Here is a 16082-nt window from a genome sequence, read left to right on the forward strand (position 1 = left end):
AAAACAATCTAAGCACACTTTAATGATAGTTTATTTGGCATATTACAATGCGCTTATAAATGTCTAATAAAGCTACACAAGCTCTAACCCAACACCACTGCTCGAGAAGATTTAAATCCCTCCTCAATTGTGTATCTGTATCTGTATCCCAATATGGGACCGGGAAGAAACTAGGCGAGACACATATTTTCAAAATATTACATTTTTATAATGAACATGCATTAAATTGAAAAAAATACAACTTAAATTACTATAGAATTCATCAACATACAGTAGGTACTTTCCTTTATAGAAATTTGATGTTTTTTAAAAGCATAACCTACAAAGATATCCATCAAATCTGAAACGCTATTATTACGTCACCATCAATAAAGATAACTTATTGTGGACAAAACTGTCCACAAAGTTGACAAACGCCAATTATACTGTTTTGTCTTAAGGGGCCCACTGACTATCAGTCCGCCGGACGATATCGGCCTGTCAGTTGTTCGGAACTGTAAAATTTTTGTTCTAACTGACAGGCCGATATCGTCCGGCGGACTGATAGTCAGTGGGCCCCTTTACGTTTGCGTAAACGCTTCGTAATATTTGTTTATCGTCTCAAAAAACATCTTTCCAGTTCCCGCAAAAGGTCATAATGTTACGCATTTTGAAATTAAAATCTGAAAGATATATGGTCATGTTATGTATGATTAAACGATTAAATCTGAGTTATATAACATTATTCGTTTACAGCATGTTAATTAAAGTTACAAGACGGATGTGAAGTATGACGGGAACAAGTTATTTATACATGTTTCCGGAAAGTTTCTATACTTAACTAGTTTTTCCGATGGGCGTTCACATATCGATTAATTCAAGCTTAGGTTTTTTAGGTTATGTGCTTTTACATATGTAGATGCCTCTTACTCCATGCACTAAAGACTTTTGAAGATATTACCAAAGATAGATATAACTCCGTAATAGATGGATACAGTCTAAGGAAAAAACGTGCCTCGAAAATCAAGAAAATTTGATTCTCGTTCAGAGGGCGCTACTAGTTTTGGCCTACAGTCGTATAGATGGCGTTGACGGTTTCGTTTGTTATTTAACAATTTTAACGCATATCAGTAAAAGAAAATGGGTCAAATTAATGCAAATAAAAAAAATCATTTATATATAATTTCAATACATTTTATCGTATTTTTACAAATCTTCAATTTTAGTTTTAAAGTGTGTCGACAGATGGCAGTGAATTTACTGGGGTTACAAAATTTACTATGACAGTACCGCTCTAGTATAAGTTACTCTATGATATTACCTATGGTTGTGTATTTGTTTTATCATAAAGCCAAAATGAATTACCTAATTTTAATTTTGTATCAAACAGAAACGTCTGCGAAGGATAATACGATAATTTGTTTCTAAGCTAAAAGAAGACAAATTGCATAGGAAAAGGAGATGGTCGAAAAAGCCTTTGAGTAGGCACAAGGTAGCTCTTGAGGGGGCGATTACATAAAAGATCGTCGAAGTCTATCCGCAAGAACCGCGGACATATTAAGATCTGTTTATCTTGTTCTTAGGTAAGTATTTATAATTTTTCTCGTTGCAAATACCTGACCATAAATTTACCGATCACCTTGAAAAATTGAACACAGTTACGAATTGATATGTTAAACAGATTTTAACTACTACTACAAAACGCTTCATCAAAGAGGATATAATAGGATAGTGCGGTATTGTCATAGTAAATTTCGTAACCACAGTAAATTCACTGCCATCTATCGACACACTCTAAAACTAAAAATGAAGATTTATAAAAATACGAGAAAATGTAGTTAAATATGGATAAATGACTTTTTTAATTTGCATTAATAATTTTTATATGATTTTAACCCATGTTATTTCACTGATATGCGTTAAAATTGTTAAAAACAAACGAAACCGTCAACGCCCTCTATACGAGAGTAGGCCAAAGGTAGTGGCGCCATCTGATCGAGAATCAAATTTTCGTGATTTTCGAGGCACGTTTTTTCCTTAGACTCTATCACGGAGTTATATCTATCTTTGGCTTCATACATAGATGAAACTTCGTAGGGTCATAATAATAGGTACTAGTAGGGTCACCTGTTTCACTTTCAAAAGGCACACTTAAGTTGAACGCTTGAGAATATTCAAACTGCGTAAACAAAGCCAACCACAATCTGCATAACAGTATGATTGGTTGTTATTTGCAGCTTCTCACGATATTCCCTTTTACCTTAATACAAAAATTATGCAGTTTATTATTATCACACCGGGTCACCGACTTTTGTTATATAAAGCGCAGGTTCGACCCCATATGGAGTACTGTTCTCATCTCTGGTCTGGCGCTCCACAATACCAGCTCCTTCCCCTTGACTCCATCCAACGTCGGACAGTTCGTATTGTCGGCAATTCCGAACTTACTGACGGCTTAGAACCTCTTAGTCTTCGGAGAGACGTTGGCTCTCTTTGCATGTTCTACCGTCTGTACAATGGGGAATGTTCCGAAGAACTTTTTGATCTGGTGCCATCGTCTCGTTTCTATCACCGCACCTCCCGCCAAAGGAGCAAAGCTCATCCTTACTTCTTAGACACATGGCACACCATGAATAAGCGGGCATCCCGCTCGTTTCTTCCCAGAACGTGCAGAATGTGGAATGAGTTGCCTCCTGAGGTATTTCCTTTGTGCTACGACATGGGATTCTTCAAGAAGCGGGTATTTAGGGTTCTCAAGGGTCGGCAATGCTTAAGTGGCTCCTGTGATGTTGCTTACGTCCATGGGCGACGATGACTGCTTCCCATCAGGCGGCTCGTCTGCTCGTTTGCTGAATATCACATAAAAAAAAAAAAAAAAAAAAAAAAACTAGGTTACGTGACGACATGGCTGTGTGGACTTTCACTGTTGATTGCTCACTCAATTATGTTTGTTTTTAGGGTTCCGTACCTAAAGGGTAGAAACGGGATCTTATTACTAAGACTTGGCTGTCCGTCCGTCTGTCCGTCTGTCCCCAGGCTGTATCTCATAAACCGTGATAGCTAGACAGTTGAAATTTAGTATTATTTGTGTAAAATTGCCCCTATAATATTTATTTATTTATACACTTCTATAGTCCGAGCATGAGGAGTTTCGTTGCTAAAATTAATTTGGATCTAGTTAAACAAGCAAAACCTATCACTTTTAGGTGCTATTTCTCACGGTTTATTTACAGAGTTGTCGTAAGCATTATTTCGTAAATTGACAAGGATTTGCAACTAGATATATCAATAGCTAATGACAATAGAACCAATTTATAAACCCCTTAAGGTAGAAATAATAACCCAATCAGAATATCAACTATCAACCCACGCCTATCGCTGCCGACGTCTTTAAGTGTCATCAATTTTAAAAAGTTCAAACAAGTGGCTACTTAAAACCATTTCAACATTCACTTAGCACTAGAACTTTAACTATACACCCTATGTATTAAAGTAGATTTTCTATTGAACGCTTTTCTGAAACGATATAGGATAACAAAGTTATATATTCACTTAGCAAACTCTGGAGTGATCGCGCGTTCATAGTAACTTTGCACCTGCCGTTCAATGATAGTAGCACCGCTAACTGAATGTACAACGTTGTGAATAAAGACCATTTCGATGCCATTGTTGTAGGGGGCCATCTATCAAAAGCTAAGGAGTCTGTAATGGCCGCTAATGGAGTATCGTGTAGTATTTTTCATCGAATGACAGCAGTCATAACTAATCGTCGATTTGGCAATCGATATTTCGCAATAAGTGTGAGAACCATGCGTTACAACTTGCTACGGACCTTTTAGCCCTTTTGCCGCCATTTGTTATAAACAATAACTAGCGACCCGCCCCGGCTCCGCACCGGAATCCTGACATACGTAAACCTTCCTCAATCACTCTATTGATAGGTAAAAACCACATGAAAATCCGTTCAGTAGTTTTCGAGTTTACCGCGAACATATAAACAGATAGACGCGGCGGGGCCTTTTTGTTTTAAGGTGTAGTGATATTACTTACGTGCAAATCTCTTTAAAAGAAAACACGAAACATAGGAAAATATCATGGGTAATAAAACTTGAATGCCAAGTGCTACGTCAAGTATAGCGCTCCTGACCTATATTATATGATATGATAATATATATAATATATATAATAATATAATATCATATTATGATATGATTGGACATGTATGCATTGTCACTATTAAGTCAGTCCAAACTTAATGTGGTCAGTCTATGTGTTTTTGCCGCTATGGGTTCGAAAATAGTAGATTGTGTCACAAGGGAGCAAAATGACATATTTACGGCGAGGGCGTACATTGAATCCTGAGCGTAGCGAGGGATTCTAAAATATAATCCTGAGCGTAGTGAGGGACTTAAGTGTTAACGCCCAAGGTGGAAATAATTTTTCGCCACGACTTCAGTCGCTTTTACAATTTACAGCGATAAAATTATTGAACCCGAGAAAACTTCTTCACGCTGTATGAGTAGTTACAAATAGGTCACAGAGACATAAAACTTGTAAACAAACTGCATAGTTATCAGCATCCTTGATGATATATTGATGGCAGCTGTATATCACAACAAATACCGCGATAAAAGCCGATATTACGCGTTATTTGCGACGCTTGCGCACGATCCTGGCATTTCAGAAACCGCCATCAAAATACCCTTCGTCACTCCTTTTCAGAAATTAACTTTAAACTTTAAATGAAACAGCGTAGAAACTGCTTTCGCATGCATAATTTTAGCAAAAATCTGACCTGATGATGGAACTGGCAACGCTTATAAACAAAATTCGGAAGTACTTTGTTTCTCTCTTTCCAATTGTGAATGATCGCGAGCGAATAAGATAAAAAACAGAGCGAAGTTTTGTTTTTGAATATAATTCGGATGTTGATCGCGACAACTTAGTATTCATAAGATGTTTCTTTGTTAGTTCTTTGACCTTAATCGGGTTATAAAGAGGTCGAAAATCGTCGTCATCTAAAATAATCTGCGGAGGTGTGATCAAATTAATTTACCACATTCATTCAGATAAATGTCGAGACGTCGAGATAATACGTTTTTGGCAAAGATTTCATTTTTAATACAAGCTTTTATCGCTGACTGTACTTTAGTTTCCACTGCCTATGGAAAGAAAAGTACAGTCAGCGATAGTCAGCAGTACTAATACTCATCGAGATAATTCTAAAAACCCCAAACTCATGCCAGCTCCTGTCTCCGTCATGTGATCAGCTATATGGTAGCATAAGATTGCATTGTCCCGACTTACATAATGTATGCAAATTTTCAGCTTCATCGGGAACCGGGAAGTGGGTCAAATATAACTTGCAAGATTTGACCCGTAATACAAACATAGTTACATACTCGTAGGTACAGTCGAAGGCAAAAATATCGATCCAGACAAATGGCTCGAAAATATGTGAACACGAATTTATTGTCTAAGGTGTAAGAGCGTACACATATTTTTGAAACTTTGGGAACTTTTGATATTTATGCCCTTTATTCTTTATTCTTTATTCAAACAAACACAAGTATAAGTTTACAGCGACCTACGCCAAGACACTTATACTGTTAATACATAGTCAGTATCATAAACATGTATACATTTTTCGAACTACGAGTATCTCTAGGAACTTAAATTAAACATACATACTACAAAGTTACATAGGTAGAGTTTAAAAAAATCCTGACACTACTTTGTAAGGACGGCCACTTGTCTGCGAATATGTCTGCGTTTTGGATTGAAGCTAAGAAGTTATTTAGTAATTCTATTGCTCGGTACGTGGGTGCGTTTGAACCGTGATAGGTAAGTTAATTGTAAGTTAATAAAAAGCTTGTAAAAAGATGCATTGGAGGTAACTTCGAAAGCTGGATCTTTCTGAAAATTAGCAACAGAGCGTTGTCACATTGTCCGATCCTACATCCGCGTATTAGTCAGGCCGCGGGGGCGCGCCCGGGCGCCGTCTATAGCGGTCACGCACACTACAACAAGCATTTGCCTAGACATACGCACACATACAAATATTATCGGCGCGACAGCTGACGGGGGGCTCCGACATGGCTGAATTTATCAAAAGCGCCTTTCCGATATTGGATGTCGGAAGGCGCCTATGACAAAAACAGCTGCAGGAGAGTGCCATTGGCATTAAGTCCGACTTTTTTGAGTTTATCGTTTTTTAGTAATAATGATTTATTTAATGCATATATAAATACCATAGAGTAACTTATACTAGAGCGGTACTGTCATAGTAAATTTTGTAACCCCAGTAAATTCACTGCCATCTGTCGACACACTTTAAAACTAAAAATAAATATTTATAAAAATACGATAAAATGTATTTAAATATGGATAAATGATTTTTTTATTTGCATTAATTCTTTTTATATGATTTTGACCCATGTTCTTTCACTGGTATGCGTTAAAATTATAAATAACAAACGAAACAGTCAACGCCCTCTATACGAGTGTAGGACAAAACAAGTGGCGCCATCTGATCGAGAATCAAATTTTCGTGATTTTGGAGGCACGTTTTTTCCTTACACTGTATCCATCTATTACGGAGTTATATCTATCTTTGTAAATACAGAGAAACACATTTTACTTCCAAGTGGAAATTTTTGATTCCTAAAAACCATGCGACATTTCTGAAAAATTTTCAAGTGGAAATTTCTCAATCTTGGAATCTTTCCGACGGCACGTCAGTAGCTGTTAGTATCTTTTTGATAATCTAGTTGTTCAATCATTACATATCCTCTAACTATATTTGTCATTAAAACTTAGACAACGGCCAGACAATCCAAATCTACAGTAATTTTACGATAAACTATAGTAACAGTCAATCAAAAGAATATTATAAATAGTTTAATACATTTAATCTACTATTTATCAATCTGTGATGTCTCATCACATTCTACGCTTATCTGGTAGAGGACTACATACAAAGGCCCAGAGTAAAGCTAAATACCATTTAGTACCAAATACATAAGCCATATTGGCCTTCCAATTGGAATTTAAAGGAGCCTTCTTTATTTTATTTTCAAATGAAGTTATACCTTTTAAAGCATTACTCATATGATACCACAATAAACTAAAGCAAAATGCCAATATAAATACATTGGAATACCAGAATAATGCATACAGATGTTTCATCATCTCCAAAGGATTTATCAAAGTATAAATTGGCAAAATGATCCGAACTGCACTTAGTGTTACTTCTAAAAAACTGGTAAATTCAAATTCAGATACGAGAACGAAATAGTCGTAGTACGTTGAATACGCAATGGAAGTTACAATATGAGATAAGAAGCAGATGAAATATCGCAAATTGTGGCGTCCAATGCAGCATGAGAGGAAGAAACAATGGTGGTCTCTCCCTAGTATACAAGCATTGCACGTTGCACAGTGCCAGCTGTCCGCCGGCCGAATCTGTTCACACTGCTCGCAGTACCTTCCCTCACCATTGCAGGTCTTTAATCTTGAGTGAGTAAATATACTGAGAAGCAAATTGCCCAGTACGTTTATGAAGCAATACGTAGATAGAAGGACATGGAAGCAATGTCTGGTGAGACCAACGTTGAATATTTCTAAGAGTTTAGGGCGTATGACAGTCATTTGGTATGTGAAAAATACAGGCGTTGCGAACGCTATGAACAAACATGATACTCTTTCCAATATAATTTCCAGCGTGTTCGTTTCATTAATCATTCTTGAAATCTTTGTTTTGGATATAATTGTTTATTATTTTCATGACATTGACGTATAGGTATTTATCGCGTTGACATTTTGATGGAATAAACTACCTAATATGGATGGTATAGAATAATATATAGTCTCCATGCTACCTAATATTTAGTTATTTTACTCTTTGGAATAAACCCATAATCGAATAGCCACCGAGTTTCAATGTTTCAATATACTTACGCTATTAATCTTAACTCATGAAATCTGCGGTTAGACGTAATAACAGTAAAAAGATAACTTATCACAAAACATGTCATTAAAATACAATCAAATTCATTGTAATATGTAATCTATTTAATCAATTTTATAATGTAATATAACATATCGCTTATCTTATTTTATAAAGTTTAAACAGAGGGCTATCCACGAAAGGCCAGAGTATAGCTAAATACCACCGAACACCAAAAACACGTTTCATATTCTTCTTCCAATATGTTGTTTTCGGGATTCTCCCGCTGTGATACTCGTATGACGTCATACCTTTCCAAACGTTATCCAAATGGTACCACAACAAACGTCCGCATAAAATGAAAATTACTACAAAGAAATACCACAATATCGCATATAGATGTTTTCTCATATCCCATAAGGCCTTCTTACTTGTTCATGAGCGTGTGCTCATGAACAAGTAAGAAGGCCTTATAATTTCGGCGACACAGGAAGTTATATCTAGGAAACTATTAAAATTAAATTCCGAAGTTATACAGCAGCAATCGTAGTAAATACAAAGCGCTAAAGATATTTCCATATGAGTTAGGAAACAGATGAAGTATCTCAAATTGTTGCGTCCGATGCAATGGTTAAAGCAAAAGCAATGATGGTCTCTGTCCAGAATGCAGTCATTGCAAGTCTTGCAATGCCAGCTGTTATCTGGTTGGTATTTCTCGCATCGTTGGCAATACCTCCATCTTTCATCTTCATGTTTATATGAGTTTGCGCTCGAGTCCACTATTAAAATCATTATCATATTCACAAATACATTTACGAAACTGTACGTACAAAGGAGAGCGTGGAAGCTAAGCCTGGTGAAGCTGAGGTCCCAAAATTGCAAAAGTTTTGGCCTTATTACCAGCATGTGAAAAGCGAAGAGTACGGGCGTTCCGAATGCTATAAGGAAACAGATGATTTTTTCGAAAGTTATTTCTAGATTCTTCATTTTCTTAGTTCGTGGTAATGACATTTTACTTTTAAAACAATCGTTCAAACCGATAATTAAGAAAATGCTTGCATTAAAATAAAACTCAGGAATAACCAGCGATTGAAATAATAACATGTCCAGTGTCAACTTGCTTCAGATTTGACACATTGACGGCCTTAGTGAACTAAAAGGTTTCAATGCATTAAATATTAATGCATTTTTAGGGTTCCGTACCAAAGGGTAAAAACGGGACCCTATTACTGACTCCGCTGTCCGTCTGTCCGTCTGTCTGTCACCAGTAATAGCTAGACAGTTGAAATTTTCACAGATGATGTATTTCTGTTGCCGCTATAACAACAAATACTAAAAAGTACGGAACCCTCGGTGCGCGAGTCCAACTCGCACTTGGCCAGTTTTTAAAGTAAATTAATACCTAAACAATGCACTTATTTAAATGTATAATTAGTAATTACTGATTTAATTATCTGTGTAAAGTACGACATAATTTTCATTTTAGAACTATTTCATTAAAGATTCTATATTTAATCAACTAAAATGCATAAACTAGACAATCTTACTTCGTTTATCTACCAAGGGACTGTCCACAAGCGGCCATAATATAGCCAAGTACCATCTTGTACCAAAAGCTCGCTCCATATTCCTTCTCAAATCCGTTTTCGCCGGAAATTTCCCTATTTTACGCTCATATGACGTCATGCCTCGCAATGCGTTCCCCAAATGGAGCCACAACAGACTTCCGCAAAGTATGAAAGCGATCACATTGAGGTACAAAAACAACTCATACAGGTATTTCTTTACGTCGAACGGCGGGATAGAAATGTTCCCTGGCTTAAAAAATTGTACAACGATGAACGTTATATCCATAAAACCAGTAATGTCAAGGTGTTCCATGGCACTATAGTTATAGTAGATTGAGAGCACGAAAGACATTACAGCGTGCGCCAAGAAGCAAACGAAATATCGCAGATTGTATCGTCCAATGCATTGTGATAAGAAGAAGCAGTGATGGTCTCTCTGAAGTATACAAGCGTTGCATGTCGCACAATGCCAACTGTCTTCTGGCTGGTTCTGCTTGCAAGTATCACAGTATCTTCCTCGTCCTTTATATTCTCGGCAATCCTTCAAACTAGAGTCGACGACTATACTTAAGAGCATATTCCCGAAGACATTGGCAAAGATGTATGTGACAAGCAGGGAGTGGAAACAGTGCTTCGTGTATGCGAGCCCCCATACATTTTGCAATTTTGGTCGAACAACCAACATTTGGAATATGAAGGAGAAAGGTGTTACTCCAAACACTATGATAACACATAATATTTTTTCAAATGCTATTAGCAGCTTCTTCGATTTTTTCAGCGACATTTTTACTGGTAACCTTTAACAAAACTGGTGCCGTTATATATAAAAGTTACTATATGCTGCTGGTGCCTTACAGTGACTTCAAGTATTTTTAAACTTCGGGAATTTCTACTAAAGAGAATATTATAGGTATTTGGAATAATATTTTGTGAGAATTTAAACGCTTTAATTAATTAACTTGTATTTTATGATATGCCTTGTTAAAAATGAAGTTTTGTTTTGACCTACTTCATTTCAATGCGTTTCTTTAATCCTGCCTTCAACATGCTTTAAAACTTTAAAACGATAACAATACCATAACCATAGAACAATACCTTGATTGACTATGGGTTTTGACTTTTGACTCATTCAAATGTCAATCGGGGAGAGGGGTTCATAACTAGAATCAATAACTTGATTCAAGTAATTTATAAAATGTGTCTCACACCACTCAGAAGGCAACACCTAAAAGAAGCGATACTAAGCTATACCGTGTTCCTGCTAACTCCTGCCTACTTTTTATTCCAGCTGTGCGTCATAAGGCCGTATCTAACAGTACATCTCGACTGGGGTCCTGTGAAACACTTCCTTCACATTATTTTCGCCAGCTACTTATTTACCAACGTCGCTGGGAACATGATCTTCTGTGTGCTGTCAGATACTAGTGTTAAATCGTACCGTGGACCAGGTAGCTACTGCGAATTCTGCAAACAGAAACGACCAGCGAACAGTTGGCACTGCACGACATGCAATGCTTGTATATTAAGGAGAGACCATCATTGCACCCTTTTCGCACGCTGCATTGGCCGTAACAACCTACGATACTACATTTGCTACTTATGCCATCTAAGTATCTCGATGTTTTACGCCACTTACTACAATTACATCGTTCTTCGCTCCATGTTTGACCTCAGGACTTTTGCTGCGACCGCGTCAAGAATTTTCGATTTGACTGATTGGAGCATATTTGCTTATAGTTCATTGATACTAAGAGCTCGCTTATTTGTATGCTTCTGGTATTTCAATTTAATTATTTTGCCAATCTCGATTAATTTTTTGGTGTTCCATCTGTATAAGGCGTTTAAAGGTTTGACGTGGTACGAGTATAAGAAAGGGAAGGTGCCTGTAAGGGCTCACTGGAAAAGGAACTTGGCCTACGTTTTTGGCACGCGGTGGTATCTCGCTTTACTTTGGCCGTCGGTGGAAAGTCCTCTGCCTAATAATAAACGTGCACAAGGTATACGAGATTTGCGACGAGAGACGCAAATTTAAATTTTAGTTTTATAATTTTTGAGTTGTTATACAAATTTTGGCTTTCTTTTCAAATACGTAATTTGTAATGTGTACGTTATTTAATATATACCTAATTGTCATTATTTTTAAAGCTGTATGATTTACCTATATTTACGCTGTGTTTAGTTAATTAATACTATATATGTCCTTCGTGTAATAATAGTAGGTGTCTTTTTTGCTTTGATTATAATATGTATTCATCATCATCAAGCTAAATATTTGCACAACTAATGACTCCTGTTTAATTTCACAAACTCTTCTGGATAAATGTCAAAGTCTCTTAGGTGCCTATTAAAAAAAACATCATTATTTATAGACCACATATAAGCATAGACCATAGACATAGTATATACAAGTAGTAGACATGAAACCGAGCGACCAGGGGTAAGAGAAAGACATATTCATATATTTGACAGTTTAATGTATGGCAGCATAATCCTTTTTCTCTTTCACTATTATAAATTTCGGTATTTCGCCATCGCCTCCTACCTATGATGCCATAACCCGACCATGCATAAATGCCCGGTCGGTGATAAGGACAAAGCATGGCACTATTATCTCTTTCCTCTTATAGGAATCGCAATAAGACTATCTTTTTCTATCAAAGAGTGTCAGGCCCTTGGCATAGACCTAGCATTACAATATAGATGTGCTATACGCGTGCGCCCCTGAGGGACAGAACATACACAATGCGACGAAGTTAAAAACAAGTTTTAACATTCCTGACAACATACCAAAAACAATATAACATAAAAGCGGTGGGCAACAAATAACGTCTACGTCACTTAGGACTTTTTAGAAGTAGGCAGAAAGGAAAAGTGAGACTATGATAAGGACAAACAATAATAGCGCTTTCTCTGCTACTCCTGCTGAAAGTTCCATAAGAGCATCTCGTTCGGTCAAATGGAAGAGCGGCCATTTCTTCTCTATATTATTGTACCTTTATGCATATCAGTTACTCTAATATGTCGTCTATAGCCGTGTCAAACTCAAAAGCTGACTCGGACGCCATGTCACCGAAGTGTCAAAACTGAAATTGAATTTTATGCACATGCACGTAGGTCTATGTTGCTCTGTGGTCTGTGACGGATTAATACGTCTTTGCCGTTGGACCTGCCGTGCCGATATATCCGTCGTTGGCGTCCAAAAGATTAACAAGTCTGCATCAACTTTCGTTGTCATTGTCAATTTGATTACAAACAATTTAAAAGATTCAAATCAATAACTACAATGGCTCGTAGTGAACAAAATATAAAAACCCTGTCGCGGTTTGAAAAAATCCAATGTTTCGTGATAATGTTCATAATTCTTCCAGGATATTACTGGTTCGGGATGATCGTTGCCTTACCCAAGCTGCTAAAACTGTCCTTCATAACTCGCTGCACCTATTACCTCCACAGCATCTTCGGAACTTACTGTTTCATCAACGTTGCTGGCAACTTGATCCTCAGCTTTCTCACTGATTCCCGTTTGAAGGATTACCACGGACCAGGTACTTACTGCCAATACTGCAAACAGAACAGACCAGCGGAAACATGGCATTGTAAGGTATGCAATGCTTGCATTATTAGAAGAGACCACCATTGCTGCTTATTGGCACACTGCATTGGACGCAAAAATATCCGTTACTTCATCTGTATGCTTGGACACTTAGCACTCTCTATGGCTTATTGCATGTACTATAATTTCTTAGTTATATATTCAGAATTGAATGTTACTTCCTTTATACAAACTGTGCTTATAATTCTGAAACCCTATTTGATAAACACTATGCCTAATCCGCCAGATTTTGAAGGCATCTTATTTGTATTAGTTTGGTTGGTTGATTTATTATTTTTACCGTCGTCGACGTATTTTTGTTTCATTCACATGAGGAATGTTATGCGAGGAGTGACTGCGAATCAATATTTTAAAGGGAAGGCTCCAAGCAAGGCTTGTTTAACGAGGAAATTAGAGTACATTTTTGGTAGAAGATGGTATTTAGCTATGTTTTGGCCTTTTGTGCAGAGTCCTCTGCCTGATAAACACATGGACTAGAAATTGTTCAATCATATTTATGATTTTTATGAAGTAAAGACATAATTACGAAAGTGTTGTTTTCATACCTCGAAATACAAACGAGTTAAGTTGACACCATGGACCAAATTTTTGAAAGGTGATTAATTTTTCTTAGGGGTCTGATGACAATCGTTTGCGGAAAACGAAACGAAACGCTACTGTCTCTATCACTTTTCCATATAAATGCGATAGAGACGTATAGCGTTTCGTTTCTCTGCGAACGATTGTTGCCTTATGCCCCTGGTGTTATTTTGATATAAAATTAGATTTACATTTCATCTACTTTTCTATGTAAAACTAGGATGAGTAATATTTGCATTTCTCAAGCCTTGAGTGTTGCCAAGACTGCAAGCTGTGTTTTCCATCCTAGGTAATGAAATTACAGCTCGAATAGCCAATTCTCTACCCATCCTGCTTAAGAGTAAAGGGGACGATGTAACGTCACCGCTCCATACAAACGTAGTCCCCATTTTCCTCCCTGGATAATGACATTATCGAAAATATTTTCACACAATTTATGGACTATGGTACATTAACCATAGCTATAAATCATGAGGAATCCAATTGAGGGGGGATTTAAATTTTCTCGCGGCAGAGGTAGGTTTAGAGTCGGCGTAGCTTCATTTGGCGTTCATAAGCGCATTGTAATATGCCTACTTGACTAACTGTCTTTATCTTTATGAATTGTCAGTTAACAGTATGGACGATGGTACCACAAGAGTGCCGCAACTGCCACGCAATTCTTACGCAAGCCGCGACGCGGAGCATGCTAATGGACTGCACAGGAAGCGTATGCCACGGATAATAATGGCTGCCGGGAGCGGTGGACGTGGAAGCAGGAGGGCTATGATGCTTTGTCACCATTTCATTTATAATTGTATAAGTGAAAAGACGGCATATCTGATAAGTGATATAATTGGATATAAAGTCGCGAGGATAACGTATAAGTGACAAATGATAGCGATGAGGTTTTGAAAAATCAATTTTAAAGTCGATAACTTAAGGTGTATTTTAAAGAATAGATTGTTAAATCACATTCTACCACTTATCTATGTACAAATGACATAGACAGTTATAAATTATCCATGGTTTGAGCTTTTGAAAAATCAATTCTAAACAAGTTTAATTAAAGTGTATTTTAATGAATATTTGGCTAAATGACGTCCTATCACTTATCCATGTACATGTGATATTGATAGTTAAAAATTATCCATGGTGTAAGCTTTTGAAAAATAAACTCTAATTGAGTTTATTTAAGGCGTTTATTAAAGTAAAACTTTTATACCGTCGCCTCAAATTTAACCGTCTTTAGCATGTCGCATTACAGCAGTAGTAAAATTCTATTTTAATCATATATATGTAAAAATGTTCTTTTAAAATGGAAATATGCAATGTAAGAATTTTGTGGTACGGTTTGAAATTGTGTTACGATTACGACCCTATCGAATTCATTGTTTACCGATGTCCCCGAAGGCGCCTGTAAAAACTAGGCCTACCCATTGGAGTGCCGGCTTTCGCCTGCCCTTTAGCCCCTTTCGTTTCGACGCCCTGTCTGAGGCCTAGCGCTCCGGCTCCGACCAAGTCCCCGCTGCCGCCGCTAGATGCGACGGTGCACCGTGCACACATCGAGAGTGTATCGACTCTGCAGTATCGTGCCAGACGTTAATTGTGAATTGTTTAGTTATACATAATTATATACTGTGGTTTGTGTTTGTTATTTGATATAAGTTTCTCATTTACTATGTTACTATTTCATGGTGTTAGATGCAATGAGTTCTCTGTCTGAGTCGTCGTGCCCCTTACTGTCTTGACTCGTCGCGAGTGTTCACGTCCCGAGGTCTTAAGTCGCATATTACTCGTTAACACAAAGATGTTCCCCGCCTCATGCCTCCGCAACTCGCCGGCGAGGCCTCTGTTCGCTTTAATATCACACCACCATCACCAGCTCCAGCTTCACAAACATATAGCTGTAGCCTGGACCAACTTGTTTCATTAAGGGTCAGTGCGAGATTTTCGCCACATTCCAAAAGGGGCGAGGAGTATCGCCGCTAGTAACTGATGTAGTATCATTGATAATTGCATTACAATTAATGGATTGAACGAATGGTTCGCCCTCCTATCTTTTTCCTACAGAGCCCTACGAACGCCTGTATCAGAAGAAGCAGAATTTCTTACCGCCATGCCATTTTAAATGCGTCTATCTTTCTCAAACATGCATGAATTAGGTATTTTATTTAGTAACTAGCTTTTCCATGTGACTCTGATCCTATTAGCAGATGCTTTTAGGGGTAAACGCTATCCTATATGTTAATCTTATGAATGATACTTTTTGTTTCGCCATGTAAACAGTAATCTTCATGTAAGAGTCCCGGGCAAGCTCGGCCGAATTTCACCTTCCCATACAAACGGAGTTTCGTTCTCATTTTAAAACTACGTGTTGGATTTTAATGAAACCTTGCATATACGATAACATGAG

The 16082-nt window shown here is 37.3% G+C and overlaps 4 protein-coding genes across 4 annotated transcripts in view; 1 reads left to right on the top strand and 3 right to left on the bottom strand.

The window, feature by feature from the left end:
* LOC134742637 (uncharacterized) overlaps positions 1-16082 on the bottom strand; it is a 211249-nt gene that overhangs the window by 117116 nt on the left and 78051 nt on the right. The window lies entirely within an intron of this gene.
* Positions 8057-9004, bottom strand: LOC134742753 (probable palmitoyltransferase ZDHHC24). The gene is made up of 2 exons (XM_063675940.1): positions 8385-9004; positions 8057-8339 (listed from the first exon to the last, which is right to left on the bottom strand). Exons 1-2 carry the CDS (start codon positions 8936-8938, stop codon positions 8087-8089), a joined length of 807 nt encoding a protein of 268 aa, XP_063532010.1. The 5' UTR covers positions 8939-9004; the 3' UTR covers positions 8057-8086.
* On the bottom strand, positions 9461-10272 carry LOC134742852 (probable palmitoyltransferase ZDHHC24). The gene has a single exon (XM_063676035.1). The coding sequence runs from the start codon at positions 10178-10180 to the stop codon at positions 9461-9463; it is 720 nt and encodes a 239-aa protein (XP_063532105.1). The 5' UTR covers positions 10181-10272.
* Positions 10691-14411, top strand: LOC134742755 (probable palmitoyltransferase ZDHHC24). The gene is made up of 3 exons (XM_063675942.1): positions 10691-11492; positions 12864-13096; positions 14298-14411. Exons 1-3 carry the CDS (start codon positions 10691-10693, stop codon positions 14409-14411), a joined length of 1149 nt encoding a protein of 382 aa, XP_063532012.1.

The sequence above is a fragment of the Cydia strobilella genome, chromosome 7 (genome assembly GCF_947568885.1).
Source record: "Cydia strobilella chromosome 7, ilCydStro3.1, whole genome shotgun sequence".
NCBI classification, from domain to species: domain Eukaryota; kingdom Metazoa; phylum Arthropoda; class Insecta; order Lepidoptera; family Tortricidae; genus Cydia; species Cydia strobilella.

What these genes read in the sequence shown, in the direction of transcription:
- LOC134742753 (XM_063675940.1), bottom strand. Translation starts at nt 8,938, where the DNA reads ATGTCATTACCACGAACTAAGAAAATGAAGAATCTAGAAATAACTTTC. An exon ending in ATTATAAGGCCTTCTTACTT is followed by an intron (nt 8,340 to 8,384) that starts GTTCATGAGCAC and finishes GGCCTTATGGGA; the next exon opens with TATGAGAAAACATCTATATG.
- LOC134742852 (XM_063676035.1), bottom strand. Translation starts at nt 10,180, where the DNA reads ATGTTGGTTGTTCGACCAAAATTGCAAAATGTATGGGGGCTCGCATAC.
- LOC134742755 (XM_063675942.1), top strand. Translation starts at nt 10,691, where the DNA reads ATGTGTCTCACACCACTCAGAAGGCAACACCTAAAAGAAGCGATACTA. An exon ending in TAATAATAAACGTGCACAAG is followed by an intron (nt 11,493 to 12,863) that starts GTATACGAGATT and finishes TAATTCTTCCAG; the next exon opens with GATATTACTGGTTCGGGATG. An exon ending in CGGAAACATGGCATTGTAAG is followed by an intron (nt 13,097 to 14,297) that starts GTATGCAATGCT and finishes ATGAATTGTCAG; the next exon opens with TTAACAGTATGGACGATGGT.